The 20,728-nt window shown below is 47.4% G+C and overlaps 1 protein-coding gene across 1 annotated transcript in view; it reads right to left on the bottom strand.

Moving 5' to 3' along the window:
• TEC (tec protein tyrosine kinase) overlaps positions 1-20,728 on the bottom strand; it is a 589,535-nt gene that overhangs the window by 144,981 nt on the left and 423,826 nt on the right. Inside the window, exon 8 of the mRNA XM_078678221.1 lies at positions 2,653-2,840. Coding sequence (XP_078534347.1) covers positions 2,653-2,840 — 188 coding nt within the window. The remainder of the gene's footprint in view (positions 1-2,652; positions 2,841-20,728) is intronic.

The following is a 20,728-nucleotide window of genomic DNA, read 5'->3' as shown; positions in this document are numbered from 1 at the left end:
TACAATACAACACGGTCCACATGACATACCTCTCGCCCAAGCGCCTACATACTATTGATAGTTCGAGAGACCCAAGGTGCCCCAGATGTCACTATGCACCAGCAGATTTCCCACACTATGGGGTCAATTAGGATGGCGGACGGATTGACACCGCCATGCAGGTGGTGGCGATCCGTCCGCCATCCTTGCCCATCCGCCACCTATTTCCCCCCCCCCGCCATATTACAATGGCGGGGAGGACCGTGGCGGACGTGAAGACTGTCCACCGCATTTCCGCCGCGGTCGCCTTGCAACCGCGGCGGAAAAGCTCTAGTATGGTGGCGGTGTCTATCAGACACCGCCAGCCATATTAGGATGTGATGGGGGCTATGCATTTCCGTGGCGTCAATGCCGCCACGAAAAGGCATACGGTGCTTGCTTTGGGGGCCCGTTGCGGGCCCATGGGGGGTGCACTATGGTACCCCCCTGCAGTTGCATGCACAAAGCGGCAGGCACCGCGCGGTGCCTGCCGCTTTGTGCATGCAAATGCACAGCATGCATTTTTAACTTTGCGGTGGGTGCTGCTTATAGCAGCACCCGCCGCAATGTTAAAGATACGGGATGTGACCGCCAGGGTGGCGGTCACATCCTAATTGCAACGGAGGGAACGCCGCTGCCCCTGCGGACGGTCCCTCCACCTCGCCGTCCGCCATCATAATCGACCCCATGGTTTGGTCGTGTCCGACGATGCAGATATTCTGGGAAGCTATCCTAGAGGATCTGCACAGAATAACAGGATGGAGGGTTGCCTTAGAAGTGCGTACTTGCCTCCTTGGATTGATTCCCCGAGACCCTAAACGCAAAACCAGCAGGAAGTTCCTGGTATTGGGGATGTGACACCTAGGCGGCGAATAGCGATCCACTGGCTGGCACAGCATGGGCCGCTGATAGAGAAATGGAAAGCGGACCTGAAGGCATTGGCATTGGTGGAGGAGGGGCACATACGTAGGGCTAATGGTCCAAGAGATAGGGAGAAGCTTCCCCAACTCTACACAGACAGTGTTGACTGGTGATAGGTAACTGGGAAATGAATCTCCCAGACAAGGGGAGAGACGAGAGGATACCCCTGACTGAACTGATGTTAGATGGACCTCTAGGTGGGTGGGCCCGGTAAGGAGGGGGTGGGGTTTGGGAGGGGGGGTGTTCAGTTTTAAGTTTATATGATTACCAATGACAATGATCCTACTAATTGTCGGTTCAGTAAGCACTTAAGAGCCTAAATAAATTGGATATATTGCTGCTGCTACATTACTGCTTGTTGTGCAGAGTTGTCTGTGAGATATAACTGTTTAAAATGTGAAGTTTACCTTAAAACCACAATAAAGATTTTTTTAAAAAAAGAAAGTCTCTAGGTACTTACGTCAGCTTGCTGTTGCAAAACAGTTACCTTCCTATTTTGCTAGCGAGCATAAAATCTGCCCTGACCTAGGAACACATCCAGCTACTTAATGTGTAAGCTGCATACCGCTCTTACTGTTCCCAGAGAGGGCCAGCAGTACACCAGTTGCTCTGCATTCCTGCGAAGTGATAAGATAAACTCTACTGAGATCATGCTACTGCTAGTGTCCTTCCACTGGCCACATGCTTGCAGGGGTACTTTTTGTTTTTAACATGGTACTCCATAAGATTGCATGTGTCTGCAGGCCCTCTCTACCACTCCCCTCCCTCCCACACCCTATTGTGTCCTTGTTACCTGCCCCATCCCTCAGACCACGTAAGCCCATTCTGCCCATCCCATTCACAACCTTGTTGCTTGCTCCATCCTTCCCACTTCTCATGATTTGTCAGTGATTGCCCCATCCCTCCCACCCCCTGCCACATTCTTCTTTCTAGCCCCATCTGTCAAAAAAGGGCCATGACGCTGTCAGCACTGGCTGCGTCACAGCACTTTTTCTCTAAATTTTAGCCTGAAAGTAAAGAAAATATTAGTGCTGCAACGCTATCAATGTGCTTTTTGCTTTATTTTTCTTTACGTTAAGCCACGTTGCACAGTAGCCAGCACAGACCCCTCCGTGGGATGGAGGCTGTGATCAAGACAATACTGCGGACAAAATACCATGGCGTACAAAGGCAGAGGTGTTGAGATCAAGGTAACATGGCAGACAAATTTCAAGGCAAAGTGGCAGACAACAAGAGGGGGTTTGTGCAAAAAGCAACAACACTGACAAGAGGAGGGACGGTGGGGGCAAGACAACATGGCAGACAATGGGAGGAAGGTCGGAGGCAAGCATCACAGTGGACAACATGAGGGGAACAGATGGTGGGGGCAAACCAACATGGACAGGTGAGGAACACGCAAGGGCAGAAGTAAGTGAGAGAGCCAACTAAAAAAGACACACTCTCGTAAAGTGTTTAAATACAAAGAAAAAAGTAGCCTTGAAAATTAGCAGGGGAAGGACACAAATAATGCATTCATGCTTCAGAGGAGGGACAAACACAGAACAGTTAGAAAGCCTACTGCAGCTGACCAACAGGACACAAACAAACGAGTTGCAATGAAGCCAACCAATGGTAATGAATGAAAGATCTCTAAATTCACTAATAGAAACAACGGAGACAGGGTGTGTGCAGTCTGGGATAGATCTAAAAATTTGATACAGAGTGCTTGCTTACCCATACTTATCTCTTGCTTTCCACCAATGAAGGTCATTCTTATCAAGTATGGTATATTCTTCTCCGGTCACCAGCTTCAGATCATGTGATTCAGTAGCACTGAAATCAAACAGTGCTATTACAACCACTTCTTCTTCTTCTTCTTCTTCCTCTTCTTCATCTGGTGGAGGGGGTGGAGGAGGCCTTGGCTGAAATAAAATAGACATTTTTAAAAAAGGGTGAATTATTATGAATTCAAAAGTTCAAACCTATAAGCTAGAGGTTCTTAATTTTTTCACTTCTGTGGACCACCACATAATTACTGGAACCCGGACACCCCACTTAATCATTATTGGAATACGGGGACCCCTTCTGAGTCATCAGTGGTACCAGGTGGCCCAGTATAAGCACTTTCGAGAACCTAAACCACAAAACAATCCCGAAAACTATAGACAAACTCATTAATCAAATACAAAAATGATTAAATATTTTAGTTGATTAACAAAGATAAGAAAAATCAAAAAATGTACTTTAATGGGCAGTTTGGAGCTTTTCTAAATTACATTAAGGCCACCCATTTTCCATATTATATTCGGTTTGATGCACTTGCCCTGCTCCTGAAAATTGACCTGAGGATACCTGTTAGAAATTGGGTTACTGAGTGACTGGGTTGTGAGCCTTGGTCAAGCAGCAAACACAATACTAGTCAGGGTAAGCCACAAGCAAACCCCAAATCAACCTGTGCTCAATCCCCTGGTATCTTGGCACAGAGCAGTCAGGTTTTATTCACAGGTAATGTGTAACGTGTTTGTGCAACACTTCAAACACTAAACCAGTAAACACACCACACAAAAAGATCCCACACCAGGTTAGAACAATAGAGCAAAATTTAATAAATAAAACAAGACCAAAACAACAAAAAAATCCAGTTAGTAGCACTGGAGATATTGAAGATGCATCACGCAGTCGAGCCAAAGCATCGGTTCAGAGATGCGACGAGGCTTCGGTGCAGGGTCCTGTTGCATCGATGGTGAATATCTCTTCGACGGGTCTTGTGATGCTAAACCCGCCATCAAAGATGAGGCGCGCAGTTCGGATGATGCGCTGGTTCTGAAGAGCTGTGAGGCTGCGATGTGGAGTCTGGTGTCTATGTCGAGGCTGCCATCAACAAGAGATGCAAGGCTTGCACAGAGGATGCGGGCTGTGGGGGCGATGCGGTTCTTTGTGATGGGTCCAATCCATGCAGCAACGGAGATGAGTCGGTTCTGCTCGGGTTTGCGCCACACAGCAGAGGTGAAGCATTGGTTCTGCTGGATCCACAGAGGTCCTATTGCAAGGGTCTACGACTGTGGGGGCACCACTTGGCAGGGTGCACTCACACATGGCAGGTTCCAGGTACAGATGCAGATGCAAGGTTGTTAGAAGTTTGGTATGTCCATGTGGCTACAGATTAGGAGGCCAGCCAGCTAGCCCTTGAAGCACTTTGGGTTCTGAGTTCAAGTGATGCAGGGCAGTTCTTCTCACCCAGGTAAGACAGCAGTAGACCAGCACAGCAGAGAAACAGTTCCTTTAGATCAGCAGTCCAGCAGAGTGGCAGTCCTTTAAACAGAACAGCAGTCCTTCTTCCTGGCAGAGTATCCACAGGTCCAGAAGTGTACTGAAGTTGTGGTGTCTGAGGTCCTTCTTTCATACACAGTTGTGCCTTTGTAGTGGGATGAAGCATCTAGAGGCATGCCTTTGAAATGCACAGATGCCCTGCCCTGGCTACAGACTAGCTATAGGGGATATGCAGCCCTTTTTGTGGAGGCAGAACACAGCCTATTCAGGTCTAAATGAAGCTGGGCCCAGCAGCTCCCTCCCATCCTGCCAGTGATGGCCCATTCTGTCACACAAAAGCTCTCGCTTGTCGCTGTCTAAGAGGAATACACAAAGCCCAACTGCCAAAAACGCCCACTTATGTGTCCAGAGACAGCCTGCAGGCACCATGAGTAAGACAAAAAAAATGCCAACTTTGTAAAAGTGGCATTTTCAGAATTGTAATTTAAATCTGACTTCGCCATAAATTAGACTTTTAGGATTCCAGAGACACCAAACATTACCCAGTAATCTCTTCCCACTTGGAAATTACATTCATAGAATATAATAAGGCAACTTCAATGTTATCCTATGTAAGCGATAGGCCTTGCAGTAGTGAAAAACAAATGTAAGAGTTTTTCTCCACCAGGACATGTAAAACTTAAAAGTGCATGTCCAACTTTTTAAATACACTGCACCCTGCCCTTGGGACTGTCCAGGGCCTACCTTAGGGGTGACTTCAAAGGAGGGCTCCTCAAGAGATAAGATTTTCAAAAGAAGAGAGCCAGTTAATGACACAAAAGATGGAGGAATTGTCTTCTAAAGCAGCGATAAAGGAAGTGAGGGATGGTGTTCTGGGCTTTGTCAGCAACATTTGTAGAGAAAAAGACCAGTAATAAATTTGAAATAATTAAACGGGTGCGTTGTATATCATTTAAAGATGGAAGGAATCCATCTTTTGGGAGCTATGTTAAGGAAAGAAGATTGGTTAACACAACTGGATCTGAAGGATGCATATTTAACAATACCGATTTGGGAGCCGCATCTGACCTACGTCCAATTCAAATTGATCGGAAAATTTTGGGAAATTCCAGAGTCTCCCATTCAGACTCATCTGCACCATGGATTAAGGAAGGTGCTTCATCCAGTAGCAGCTTGTCTGCAGGTGAGAGGAGTAAGATTGATTATATATTTGATAGGATTTTAGATGACAGATTAATAATGGGTCAGGACAAGGAGATTATGTACAACACACGGAGATGAATATGGAACTGTTGGAGTCACTGGGGTTTGTGATAAATAGGCAGAAACCTTGTTTAATACTGGGTCAGGAAACTCAATTTCTAGGTTTAGTAGTAGATACGGTTTGAACAGAGCTGAAATTACCAGGGGAGATATTAAAGAGTTGGAGAAAGGAACTGAGAATGGAGGAGGTAACCTTGAGAATGATGGCAAGCATTCTAGGATTGTTATCGTCAACATTTCAAGCAATTTTTACAGTACCCTCATATTATCGGGCCCCACAGAGACTGAAAATGAGGAGTCTTAGAAAGGGTAGGTCATACTCTCAAAGTAGTGTTGGATCAGAAGTCGAAAGAGGAAATAGGCTGGTGACTCAGGATTGCGGCGGCTTAGATTGGAAGAGCAATTTTCGGGGAGCACCCAGAGATAATGATAGAATTAAATGCAAGTTTGGAAGGTTGCCGTTGTTACCAGATTCTTATGCAATACGCTGTTTTACACAGGAAAATATGAAGTGCTGTGTAATGCTCTGCATCGACAATGTGTCAGCAGTAAGGTATGTCAACAGAATGGGCGGACCTCGATCAAAGGACATAGTGTATATGGCAAACAATGTTTGGGGGTTCTGTTTGAAGAAAGGAATTTCAGTTGTGGTGAAGCATATTCCTGGTCTAAGCAGTGGTGCAGCGGATTGTTTCTCGAGAAATTTCCAGGAGGATTCCAGTAATTGGAGATTGAACAGGTAAGTATTTCTGAGTATTCAGGAGAAATGGGGTCCAATCGGAGTGGACCTGTTTGTGGATGGAATGAATGTACAGTTGATAACATTTTTCAATTGGAGACCAGACCCAAAAGCATAGGGAGTAGATGGGTTCTGGCAAGATTGGAGGGGACTAACATCGCATGCTTTTCCCCCATTTTCAATGTTGATGAGAGTTCTGGTGCAGGTGCGCATTTGCAGGGAGACAGAGGTTGTTGTAACTTTGAGCTCCCCATTCTTGATCTCGATGAGAATAGATTATCCAAGTTATATTCCGAGGTTCATTAAATTGATTCTGGGTCCTCAAGGAGAATTCCAAAGTATAACAGAACAAGGCCTATTGACATTAATGGCATGGAGGATTTCAGGAGACAATGGGAAATGCCAGGCCTTTCAGCAGAGGTAATTAAACTTATATCAGAATCCTGGGCAAAGGGAACTAGGAAAGCATATATATTGGCATGGCAGAAATGTGTTTGTTGGTGCTTTCAATGAGATTATAATCCCGTTTCAACAGTGTAATACATTATTTAACAGAACTGTTTGAATATGGACTCTCATACAGAATTATGAAAGTCTATAGGTCAGCTATAGCGGCAGGACACGTTGACATACGTGGTGTCTGTATGTCAGAATCTGGTGTTTACGATAATCATGCATTGCATGAGGGCATTGAAACCAACAGTGCCTAAGTATACTTTGTTCTGGGATGTAAAACAAGTTTTATCCATGGTGGAAAACTGGGGTGATAATATAAACCTGACATTAAAGCAGAGTTCCCGAAAGTTGATGTTGGTATTGTGTTTGGTGTCTTTTAGAAGGACATCAGATGTGAGGACATTTGATGTATCAAGTAGGGCTTATCAACCTCAGGGAGTTTATTAGAAGGAGAACAAAGGCTTTTTCAAAGACAATATTTTATCCTTTTTTTAGATTGAATGAAAGAAAGACCGTGTGGTAAATTGTTTGAAGGAATGTGAGAGGAGAACTGAGAGTCTGAGGGGAAATGATGGGGCACCGTTGTCAATTTCCTACAGGTTACCACATAAACCAGTTTTACCAGCAAATTTGACTATATGGGTGAAAGAGGTGTTGAGAGAGGAAAGTATGAATGTGAGTAGGTTTGGAGTGCACTTGGTGTGGGGTATATCAGCTTCAAAATCTTTCGCTTTGGATGGAGGATTGCAGGACATTTTGAGAGCTACAGACTGGTCAAATGAGAATATGTTTAAAAGTAGCTACTTTAAGCCTGTGGTAAACACAATTGATCATGTGTTACTGGACTTTAAACTTGCATAATGTTAGCTTCTGTACCCTGACATAAAATTTAGATTTTCCACAGCCTGGTGGGCAGAAAATCTGAATTTTATTAAAGACACAGAGGTTAAGATTATCCCACCACAGTTGGAACCCACTCTAGTAGCATTCATTTTTTCCTTCTGATTAAAAGGAGACTTCAAAGTGTTGAAATAGAATGTAGGTAGATACAGTTTTATTCTTGTTGGACTTTGGCATTCTCTTTATTATTTATCTTCTTCACAGCAAATGAAGTAAAAAAGCAGAGTGTTTCCGAAATATATAGTTCATTAGATTGTTTTAAAGATATAAATTCAATTATGTTGGAAATGAGTGTGGACTTTCCACTATTACTTCCAATGTTTTAGGCCGTTTTGAGGGGTTCGCAAGGAGAGATACACAATCTGGTCAGCGCAGGGCAGTTAAATCTGGTGGCATTGAAACTTTCAGGAGAGTTTGGAGGAAACCAGGACTTTCTTCAGAGGCTGCAAGACGTATCGAGGAGTCTAGGGCTCCAGGAAACGAAAAAGATAATTTAAGCCCTGCCTGCATTTGCTACTTTTGCAGCGCTGCAAAAATAGATATATTAATATTGCATGCAGGACTGTGCTAACAATGTACATGTAAAAAAAGTTGAAATTTGAATGCACATATGTATCTGCATACATTCGTGCTTGAAGTTTAGAAGCAATGTTCATATGTCTTCTGCACAGCAATGCGCGCAACACTGCAGGATCCAATTAAAATCAGACAGTGCCGTGGGTTTATGCGGTTGTTGCAGAGGGTCTTGTGCAACCTGCAGGGTACATGTTCTAATCCCATAAAATGACAAAGTAAGTGATTCATCTGCCGCATAAATCAGCCAGTGAGTTGTTTAGCACAAATCTGACTCCTTTCAGAACTAAAACAACCTTTAACTGCTGGGACACTGATAACATGCAAGCCATTGAGTATAGTAGTGACATTGTGAAGCGCAAAACAAGTTACATTTTTTGTGTTTTGTGTGATGTGACTCCTTCCAGAACTAAAGCAACCTTCAACAGCTGTGACACTGACAAAATGCAAGCCAATGAGTATGGTAGCAACATTGTGAAGCGCAAAACCAGTTCAATTTTTTTTTGTGTGATGTGAAGAGAGTCGTCATTAGATTGGTTATCCATATATGTGTACGTATACAAGATAGATTATATGTCATTAAATAGACTCATTTTTTCTTTCCTAAACAAAGTCAGAATAAAATCATTTTAAAAACTGCTCCTTTTTTGGTGGCATTTCATGCATTTTCATGTCTCAGTTAATCTGTCACCTTGTGAAGTGACAAACAGATGTGTCACTTCTTATATATAATTGACCAGAACTGAACCTACCTGACCACAACTAAAAAAGCTCTTGTTTATTCCCTCATCACGCAGCCAATGGGCTCTCAGCGTGAGTATTTCAACTGCACACGGAGTAGCAGGTGCATAACAAGGGTTTTGTTTGGCCAGCACCCCTTTGAGTGCTGTTGCCCTCGCTCCCGCCAGTCCCAGCAGAGGGGCGCGGACCACAGTTTGACGACTATTGCTCTACATAGACCACAAAAAGTGATGAAACTTTAGAAAAGATAAGAAGTAGAAAGCAGACCGACCATTTATTGCAATAATCTTTAATGACATCTCATAAAAAATGTTGTTTTGTTTTTTTACTCTTCCTACCCGTTTCTGCTGATATTTTTCTATTTGTTGGTATGATGGGGTCCTCTTTAGTAGCAAAATATGTACATCCAAGGAGAATGTAAGAAATACCGCTTGAAAAATCAATGAAGATTATAAAAAAAAACATTAAAAAATACTACCACTCGAACCATATTTCTATTTCCCTGTTCATTCTATCTCTTCTTTCTATCTCTCTGCTCATTATACACTCTGCACTGGTTGCCTGCCCCGGTAGAATTAGGTTCATGGCCCTTTTCTTGGTTCATCTGACTTTCCAACACTCTGGTCCTAGATTACTTGCTATGCCAGTTTCGTCACTTAGATCAGCCTCCCAAGGATTACTGACAATTCTGAAAATCCAGTGTTCCCATGCTGGTTTTCACTCTTTCTCCTATGCCTGGGATGGCCTTAGGCTTTTCTTATTCCTAACTGATGACCATTCGGCCTTTCGCAAGGCTTTCATAACTCTGCTCCGTATTAGCGGTATTTCTGTTCCCACTGCGAGGTTAGTGCATCTTGACATCTGATAACAGTGCCTTTAAACAAGCATTGACAAAGCCAATAGGTCTCGGCAATGTCCGAATTACTGGCACTGTCATTGTGAATGTCTTTTAGATCTTTTCCTGTAGTAGTCTGTAAGGTTTGCGAGGCAAGCTTCTATGTGGCAGGCAGTTGACAAAAGTGCGCACAGCTATTACTGAACTGATTTTCCATTGATCTCAAAGAAAGCCATGACTACTGACAACCAAGGATACTCACCGGCAGAAATAGATGTATTTTTCAAGTACTTGGTCCATACTTCAGATGAGAGCCAAACACAAGAAGAGGCATGATGCTTGCATGCCATGGACAAACGGGAACGAAGGATACTAGAGCATAGTTAAAGCAAAAAAATGGTAAGCCTATGGGCGGGCTGTAGCCCACAGATTGCAAACAACAAGCCTTGAATAGACAGCGCAGGTGATGTCTAGCCGAGACCACTTGTCTATACAGAATCAACTGCAGGGGAGCCTATTAAAATGACCCACATTAGGGAATTAGGGAGACTGAATGCTGTCACGCAATGCAATACCTCAAGTGAAAAAGTGTTTGACTGAAAACAATGCACAGTGATAAGTCCAAAGATCACTTTTGTAGGCCAACCACCAGGCCATGCAAGGACCAACTTGTCAATCTGGCAGGTAGGGATCCACTTCAGTACTTGCAGCGGCCTTTTGCTAGCACACTCCAGTGTACATCCTTTGTTAGTAGTTACAAAAATGAGCAGGTGCCCCCATTAAAGCTGTAACTCACATCCCTGTATTTTTAAAGTGTAATAAAATCATACAGGTGGTTGAGAGCTGGGAGTAGGGGAGGGATTCTGAAAAGAGTCCCATTCAGTCTTAGGGTCTCAACGTGAAAAGAATCAATGATTGCCTTGTGACGCAGACACAAAATGAACCACTCACAATGGTATTGCAGTAAGTAGCAATCCTTATCTTGAAGCAATTGTGGGTCTAATTAAAAAACCCAAGCTAGGCCCCTTAATTCTAGTGATGACTAGAAACTTTATGCACCAGACGTTGGACTTGGACTTGAAACGTGACGCACGGAAGCAAAGGATAGGTGACGATCGGAACAAATAAAATGTTTCCCCTTGCACACACAGCCAAAAAAGGCGTCTGTGAAACCAGCAAAAGAATAACATGGTTCCCGCTGAGAAAGACTGGATATGGTAGAGAAATCCCCGTTGAAACCACATGATACTTGGCACCACAACTGCAATTTTTATCACGTCTTACGTGGACGCTCCCTCCTACACATACAATCATTCATCTTAAGCCATACCATTTTGTAAAGACATCTCTACATTTGTAAGTTGCCCTCCCTCGGTGCTTAATCATCTAAAATGCGCCACTATCTCATGGACCTAGGTCGAAGCTAAACCACAAATAGGAAGTTTCTTAATTCCATTGTGCATTTCTAATTATGAAGTACCCAAAGGCACCACATGAGGTAAACAGGCTCACAACAATGATGCATAGCGATCTATTTTGGTACAAGTCACCACCCATACATGGTAATCTATGGAAGAGCTTTGCAAAAGAAAAGATAAACATGAGGGTCACAATACACTGAGAACTACATGCTGCGACAGCAACAGACAGAAAGAGCACTTGTGCATCACAAAATGTAGCACTTTTCTGTTTCCACCAAAATATGTTTCATCTTTCAGTCAGACTGAAAAGAGTTAAAGTCTAGACTGCATAGATAGCCATCAACAGACTTGCTCTTCCAACAGACCTTAGCTTTGATTCTGCCACAGTCTAATTTGTGGTCTGTAGGGGTCTGGCGGGTAAATGCCTGCACATAGCCACAGTCAGCATTCATGTGATTGTAGTAAAAACTAATGGACTACCCAAAGGTTTTGTAGACAAACAAGACAGGAGTCGGTTCTGGACGCTTCAGCATTTCTGTACCAGAATTTGGTACCAAGGAAAGTAATCATTACATATCATAATGGAGAGATATAACACCCCAATGAACAGTGTCTAGAAGTGGGAAGAAGGAAAGAAGCAACATGAATGGCGAGAGGGTGGGAACAGACGGAACAAGTAATAACATAAGCAGTCGTGTGGCGTGCTTAAACAACGAGAAAAAAGTAGCTCCAAAAACAGGAGCAGTGGATGGACACAAGTACTTGGTCAATGCACTAGGAGAGGGCCAAACACAGAAGAGGCATGAGGCATGACACATGTATGCAATGGGCAAACAGGAAAGAAGGATACAAGAGCAATGATGGAGCAAACAAATCGTAAGCCTAAGGCCGGGCTGAAACCCACTGAATTGTAAACACCATGTCTCTTCAAGACAGTGCATGCGCTGTCTAGCCGAGACCCAAAAGGTCTTGCTGCCTACATATTTAAGTTAAATATTTTGAATGGTATGCTTCGGAAGACGTTTCTAAAACACAGGAATACAGCCAAAAAGAAAACTTGCAAAGATAAGTGTGCACATTAGCACAATAAAAACGTAAACCTTTTTTTCACAAAATAAGGTAATTTGCGGAGCATCCCGTTACACTATAGAAATATAAGTTAGGTGTTAACAGCACCAATCTAAAATATACCATTTCTTTTCCCTATGGGCAGAAGCATGGAGTAGATATATTTAAGTACAATTTTTAGAATACACATTGAATTCTATATTCATATATAAATATATACTTTCCTTCCTTTCGGTAAGGAGGCACCTCTTTTCGCTTTGGCGCCTTCCTCCTCAGGCTGCAGTAGGCGCGCAGCGCTTTTAAAATTTCATTTTTACTCGTTTTTGTATGTTTGTAAAAAATTTGATTTCTCACCTGTTTTTAAACAGCGCGGTAGCGCCCACATTCTTGCACCATAATCGTGCCCCCCACCGCTTGCAGAAGCGGAGCGCTGTCACCGGCATAATTATTTTGGGCAGGAAGTCGGGCCGCCATATTGGGGCTGCTGACTTGCAGCGCGCCACCTGACGCAGTGCTCTAGTTCTCCGTGTGGAGAACGAGGAGGCTGTACTTAAGGCGAGCTGGTGGGAGCTGCTCGACCTTTCGGTAAGGAGACACCTCTTTTCGCTTTGGCGCCTTCCTCCTCAGGCTGCAGTAGGCGCGCAGCGCTTTTAAAATTGGCATTTTTACTCGTTTTTGTATGTTTGTAAAAAATGTGATTTCTCATCTGTTTTTAAACAGCGCGGTAGCGCCCACATTCTTGCACCATAATCGTGCCCCCCACCGCTTGCAGAAGCGGAGCGCTGTCACCGGCATAATTATTTTGGGCAGGAAGTCGGGCCGCCATATTGGGGCTGCTGACTTGCAGCGCGCCACCTGACGCAGCGCTGTAGCTCTCCGTGTGGAGAACGAGGAGGCTGTACTTAAAGCTCGCTTTCCCCGCGCAGCGGTGACGCGCAGCGGAGGCGCCTGACTCGCGCCTGAGTCAAGCCAGAGTCCTGCCCGTCTGCGCCCGTCTGCGCCCGTCTGCGCCCGTCTGCGCCCGTCCGCGTTCCGGCGGCGTTTCGGTCGGCGGGCAGGGCTCTGCTATCTCAGCATGTGCAAAACCGGTGCACCTATTGTGCGGTACACGTTCGAGGAGCTGTGCTCTCTAAATCATCGTGAGAGCCGCTGTTGTTCTGTCTTCCCGGGCCGCCATAGGGGTAAGTCTCGGTGCCCGGGTTGTGGCTGGCGTCCTAACCGGGCACTGTCATCTGCCCCTATTAGTAACATAGCTGGCGCAGAGTATTCCTGCATGCTGCTAAACACCAGATCGGCGTGCAGTCATGCGCAAGACATCTTTGAGCTTCTCGAGACAGAGAAGCCACTCTGTTTAATGTTGACGGAGACTTGGTGGGGAGAATCCTCAAACCCCGACGTGGCGATGGCAATCCCGCCTGATTATAACATCTTCAGGAAGGACAGAGCCAAGGGCAGGGGCGGAGGGGTCGCACTGGTGGTGAAGAAGGGCACGCTGTGTACCGTCTTGTCTACGGAAGACATCCGCGGCTCGGAATCGCTGGCTTTTTCAATCATGCTAGCGCCGCACCAATCAGTGAAGGGACTTTTGGTCTATCGACCCCCTGGTCCGCCCGGAACGTTCTTTGCAGATCTTGACTCGGTGTTGCTGGGACTGGCCCTGAGAGCAGAACATTGCATAGTAGCAGGGGACTTTAACATCCGGATGGATGATCCGTCTGACCCCGCTGCGATAAAGCTTTCCGAGGCCATGACTCCGCTGGGTCTTATCCCTCATTTGCAGGGGCCGACTCACGTTAAGGGGCATACTCTTGACCAGGTCTTTTCCACATCTCCTTTGGTGGTGAAAGAGACTCTCCCGGTCCTGTGGTCTGATCATTGGCTTGCCAAATTTGTAATCAGTGGCACTGCCAGGTCGTCCATCCTTGTCCCACAGCAACGGGGACGAGCGTTCAGAGCGTTCAACAGAGTGACCCCCGAGATGTTGGCTCAGGCTGCTTCGGATCATCCCTGTCTCCTCGCCGGTGAGCTGGAGAGAGATTTGGAGTCCCTGCAAGAATGGCTCACGGAGAGGCTTAATGACCTGGCCCCGATGTTGCCCCCCCCGCCTGACATCAAAGCGGGTCTCGGCCCCTTGGTTTACTACTGCACTGTGGGCTATGCGGCAGCAGTGCAAGGTAGCCGAAAGGGCCTGGTGGGCACACTATGATAGCATGGACAGGTCCGCCTATAAGGCTGTGGTTAAGGCCTACCACCGGGATATCCGCCTCGAAAAAAAAGCCTATCTCGCGGGGAGAATTGAAGCGGCCTCTAACTCCAGCAAGGAGATTTTTACGATTGTCAGAGAATTCATTTCTCCTCGGACCATTACATCGGTAGAGGTGCCCTCAGAATCCTGGGCGGCGGACCTTGCTGGTTTTTTCACAAGCAAGATAAAACTCATACAGGACTCTTTTCTATCGGGAGCACCCGTTAGGCCGTCTACATCCGAGGCTGGCATGTTCACTCCCGCCTCTCAGGGCGCCATATTGGCGGCGTTTCCATCTTTGCCAGCCCCAGCCTCCTTAGCGCTTATGGGCAATTTAAAATCTGGGTCTCCACTTGACCCCTGCCCAGCTAAGCTTTTGGGTAAGTTGGCGGAGGTGATCAATCCACTGGCGAACCCTCTCCTCAATCTTTCGTTGAGTCAGGGAGTGGTTCCGCCAGTGTGGAAGCAGGCAATGGTCATCCCGCTGCTTAAAAAACCGGGTCTTGACCCGAAGGTCCCAGCCAATTATAGGCCGATTTCGCTGTTGCCGGCTCTAGTAAAAATTTTGGAGAAGCACGTTCAGTCGGTGCTCTCCAATTTTTTGGAGACCCATGAGATCTTACATGACTCCCAGTCTGGCTTCCGTTCAAATCGTAGCACCGAGACCGCGCTCCTTGAGGTTTCTGAAACCATCAAAGGGGTGTTGGATACCGGGGGCAAAGTCATGGTGGTGTTGTTGGACTTGTCGGCGGCTTTTGACACCGTCCCCCACGATGGCCTTCTCGCAAGACTCTATGAGATTGGCCTTCGGGGGACGGTGCTCAGCTGGTTTTCGTCCTTTCTAGCCGGCCGCCGGCAAACGGTCTGGACATCGCCTGACACCGCCGTGATGCCGCCTTTGGGAGTCGGGGTCCCTCAGGGCTCTATATTGAGCCCGACCCTTTTCAACATCTTTATGACCCCTTTGGCGGCGGTGGCGGAGTCATTTGGTGCCCGGATCGTGTCATATGCCGACGACACCCAGCTCCTCTTTTCTTGCGAGAGAGGGGCTGACTTTGACGGGGAGAGTATCCGGAATTGCCTTGGGGCGGTGTTCACATGGTTCCAACTGAACAGCCTCAAGTGCAATTCCGATAAGTCCGAGGTACTCTTCTTCGGGTGCGATACGGAGCCTAGCTGGCAGGCCTGGTGGCCCATCGACATGTTCCCTCCGTCCTGTTCCTCCCCTATGGCTAAGAACTTGGGGGTTAAGATGGACAAGGGGCTGACGATGAAAGCCCAGATCCTTGGGGTGACCGGCACCTGCTTCGGTCTATTAAAAATGCTGCGGAGGTTTCTGCCTCTTTTGTCGGAGGAGCACAGGAGGCTGACTGTGCAGGCTCTGATAGGCTCCAGGTTGGATTATGCCAACATTCTTTACCTGGGCCTACCAGAGTACCTGCTGCAGCGGCTTCAAGTTGCGCAGAATGCGGCGGCCAGGGCCATTTTTGGTCTTAACAGACGTGCCAGCATCTCGGGGCTATTGCTGACGCTGCACTGGCTACCCATTCGCAAACGGATTGCCTTCAAGGCTATGACGTTGGCCTACAAGGCACTCCATGCTGTGGGAGCAAAGCATCTCCAAAAGAGACTGTCCTTCTACCACCCGGCCCGCTCTCTGAGGTCAGAATCTCTTCTGCTGGCGGTTGTCCCTCGAGTTAAGAGAGCTCGTCTGGGCGGCCGTTCTTTCAGCCTGCTGGCTCCACAGATGTGGAACTCGCTTCCGCTCCCACTTCGGGGGGCTACTACTCTTCTTGACTTTAGGAGAGGTCTTAAAACCTGGCGGTTTACTCAGTAGGCCTCCCAGCTGTCCCTTTTTATCTGTTTGTTGTGTATTCTTTTTTACTGTGTTATGTTATTCTGAATTAGTTCTCCTTACCTAAAGCGCCGGGACACTCTTTTTGAGTAACCGTTGCGCTATACAAAAGAATAAATAACATAACATAACATAACATAAATGTACACTAATGTTCAAAAAATGTATGTGGTGTAGAAGATAGCTGAGGCACATGCAAAAGGAAGTTGAAGGCCAAGCAAAATACCAGTGACATAAATAAATGTATTTTGAACTGCATCAGCAATTGTGGTGCATACACTCCATTTCCATTAAGGGAAGGTAAAGGGCACATATGAGAATAATCCTGTAGACCTAAAGGGACTAAGGATGACATAAATAGTACTCCGCGTTTTTGTTGTGCAAAAATATTGCAGAACTATACCTGCCACGGAAGGACAACCAAGCATTCTAGAGAAAGAGAGGTTAAGACAGAGAAGAAAAATGCAATTATTTATGAGAGTCTCTATATACACAGAATGATATAGAAATCATTCAAAAAAAGATAACCCAGAGGTTGATGGTTGTAAAAGAATGTTCAGACTGGGAGTTGCAAACAGAAACTACATAGCAAATTACTGGATTTTTGAGATCCGAGTTTGACTTCCTCTAATGAATCGAACAGTGACATTATATTTTTTATGAATAGTTGTATGGATATTTTATACATGCTATAAAGAAACTGCCAAAATACACAAGCAAAAGTGAACATCTATCATCATATGACGATATGAGTTGCATGCATAATATCATAAAACGTCATAGAAAACTTGTCCTCCTAAACTCACTCAGAGTCAGCAAAAATTCCCTATGAGAGATCACAAAATAGAGAGCAATTCTATGTCAGGAGCGGAGGCTTCTGTTTAGGCTGTCACTTTCTCCCTTTATTGTACTCCAGCAGCCATTAAAAGTAACAACATTCATAAACAAACTACATTTCCCATGAGCATCAGGGAAAATGGAAACAAAAAATGTCCCAGTCACTGTCCAATCCCAGATCAGGGCTCCTCATATCCTCCTCCGCTGGCGCTCTATCCTCCTCTTTCTTCGCTGCTCTAGCAGCATTCAGATGAGTGTTTTTCTTCCCTTGTTTTCTGACTGAATTTATATTGTTATAAGATTGTGTTTTGCGATGCACAGGCTCGCACAGGCTAGCGCGCAGATGTTTTTCCCCCCAAGGGGATTCAGGCAGTGACCTTGTGTGGGTGCTGTGGGAGCGTTCTCTGCTCCTTTCGCGGTGGTGATCTCTCAGGCTCTGTGCACGGGCGGCCTCCCGCCGCTAGGGGACCGCGCGTCCTTCGCTGCCGCTCTGAGGAGCTTTACCCCCCCGCCGGGCGCGAGTCGTTGAGTTCCGCTTCGTACTCGCGTCGGGAGAGGCGGCTTAACTGACTCGCGCACTGCGGGGAAGACGGGTGTGATTATCTGACTAATTTTGGCAGCGCTAAGGCTAGGATATTGTTACAGAGCCCCTGCCTGAAGCCTGAACCCCCGCGAGGCGGGTAGGATTATTTGGTGTGATTTCGGGACCGGCCCAGGCAGGATTTTTCCTCTCAGTGCCTCATAGTAGAGGCTGTGTGGTCCCAGTGTTCAGTAATTACTTACCCCGCTGCGGTGGGAATACTTACCTCTCAGAGCCCTGTCCCGTTATAACCCCAATTAACTGGGCTACTTGCTGCTGCACAGGAGCGCCATGGAATGTGAGGAATATTATGAAGAGGAGGAAGAGCAGCAGGTCATGTACCTGCCGGTAGATGACCACTTCTGCCAAGTTATGGATTCCTCTATTTGTAAGGCGGTGACGCGGGTGGTGGCACCCCTAGAGAAAAAGATAGATCAGCTTCAGGCGCAGCGCCAATCCCTCGGACAAGGGGCAGACCTCTCGGGGCAAACGGACCCCTTGCCGCCGGACCAACCATCGGCTAGTACCACAGACCCCAAGAGAAAGCGCTCTGAGGATGCGGGGGTGGACTCTGACGCTTTCTCGCGTTTAAAAAGGGCTTTCTTAGACGCTAAGACTGCTGATACCCCTTCGACCTCAAAGGAGGCGCTGAGTGCAGACTTGGAGGGTGGGGGGGGCAGGATGATGCAACCACCGTCGATCCAGACGAGTCGCCCCCAAACCTCGGATGGGGATGGGGAACCAGAACGCTCGTGGCTTCCCGCCCATCCCACTCAGGCGTCCAGTTCCGACCCCAGTTCAGACATGCTCAACCCGGACGAGTTGCTTCACCCGCGCTCATCGCGCTGGGTTCCCGCCCCCAAGGTGGCGGCCTACATGGCGGCCAGGCTTCGTAAGCCTCTGGACCAGGAGGTGCATAGTTGTCTCCGGGCAGAGTGCCCGCGGCCCACCTTGGAGGGTAAGGTTACGGTTACCCCAGAGATTGACCCCAAGATGTCCACCTTCCTCACAAAGTTTGTGAAGGACCCCAAAAAGGCATAGACCGATCTTGGAGGGCCTACCAAGTTAAACTCTTGGACACGGCAGGGCCTTTGGCAAAAATCTTAGACACGGCCGAAGACACCAAGGCCTCGGGATCCCTGATTTCCCCGGAGACCCTTTCTGGTTGGGCGCAAAGGGCGATTATTTTCCTGGGGAACGCGAATGTAGCCATTTCTACTGAGAGAAGGAGATCTATTTTGATTAAGATAGACCCGAAGTTGGGGGAACTAGCCACATCTGAAGCGGGTCCGATGGCGGAGAGTAACCTCTTCGGGGACCCGTCCGTCAAGGAACTGGGTAAATTTGTAAATACTTTCAATTCTCTAGACAAGGCCCAGACGTCCGTGACACGAATCTTCACGCCACGTGTTTTTGGCGCAGCCAGTCGAGGAAGGGGCCGCTCGTCTGGCAGACCCTATAATAGAGGCTCCTACAAGCAAGGCAACTCTCACAGGGGGCAATACCAGGATCCTGACAAGTTCGGAAACTTCTACCAGACCAGAGGCTATCCCCGTCACCGCGGTGGAAGAGCAAGAGGAGACGGCGGCTACGGTAATCACAAAGGTGGGACTTCAAAATGTGAAGGGCCTGAAAGTGGGGGGCAGACTCTGGTTTTTTCTTCAGGCATGGTCTTCGCTCACCTCCGACGCCTGGGTCTTACAGACCGTCAGAGGGTTCCAAATAGAGTACTCGGGACTCCCCAGGCAATCCGTCCGTCCCAGGCCTATCGGCTTCACGCCGGACCAATGCTCTCTGATAGACAAAGGGGTCGCGGACCTTCTACAGAAAGGGGCTATTGTGCAGACGGAGCTGCACCCTCGAGGATTTCTTGTGGAGAAGCAGGATGGGGGCTATCGCCCGGTGATAATTCTCAAGGAGTTCAATGGCTGGCTTATATACCGCCATTTCAAGATGGAGGGGATTCACCTCCTGCGGGATCTTCTTCAGGAGGGGGACTGAATGGTCCGGCTGGACCTGAAGGATGCCTACCTCACGATTCCCATCTTCGCTCCTCACAGGCGTTTTCTTCAGTTTCAGTGGGGTCAACAGGTTTACGAGTTTGCCTCCCTACCTTTCGGACTGGCGTCCGCTCCGTGGTGTTTTACCAAGGTGCTGAAGCCGGTAGTGGAGTGCTTGCGCACGGAGAGTATCCGTCTTATAATTTATCTGGACGACATGCTCCTCCTGCACCAATGTCCGCAGAAGCTGCTAGTTCACCTTCAAAGGGCGGTCAGCCTTCTGGAGTCATTGGGGTTCAACCAAGCCAAATCGGACCTCTTCCCATCGCAGAGGATGCAATTTCTGGGTTTTCTAATAGACTCAGTAGAAGACACCTTGTCCCTGCCTTCTCGGAAATTGTCCAAGATCAGGCACGAGTTGAGACGCACTCTGGCACGTCCGATGATTCTGTTACGGCACCTGGCCAGGGTTGTGGTCTCTTATCGTCGTCCATTCAGGCGATATTCCCGGGGCCCCTTCAGTACCGGGCCCTTCAACGCCTCAAGGCGTTTCACCTCCGCAAGGGCCTTACCTACTCCCAGGTCGTTCCCCTCACGGAAGAGGCGAGGATGAAGCTTCGATGGTGGATCGAACATATGGACGCTTGGAACGGACGAGCAATCTTCGGTTCCAAGCCGGATGTGGTGATAGAATCCGACGCCAGCGGCCTGGGATGGGGAGCGCGTTGCGGCGCTGTTTCTACAGGCGGAGTATGGTCATCCGCAGAGAAGAACCTCCACATCAACTGTCTGGAGTTGATGGCGGGTTCGTTTGCGGTGAGGTGTTGGACGAAAGACAGGATTCAGTGCTGTGTCCTGCTGAAGATGGACAATGTGGCGGCGGTGCGCTACATCAACCACCTTGGAGGAACCAGGTCCAGGGCTTTGTCCGACCTTACCCGGACCCTATGGGAATATTGCCTGTCCAACGAGATTTCCCTGTCGGCGGAGCACCTTCCCGGCTCAGCCAACCGGGTGGCGGACTGGT

This window comes from Lissotriton helveticus, chromosome 2_2 (assembly GCF_964261635.1).
Source record: "Lissotriton helveticus chromosome 2_2, aLisHel1.1, whole genome shotgun sequence".
Taxonomy (NCBI): Eukaryota; Metazoa; Chordata; class Amphibia; order Caudata; family Salamandridae; genus Lissotriton; species Lissotriton helveticus.
This window is presented reverse-complemented; position numbering and strand designations above follow the sequence as displayed.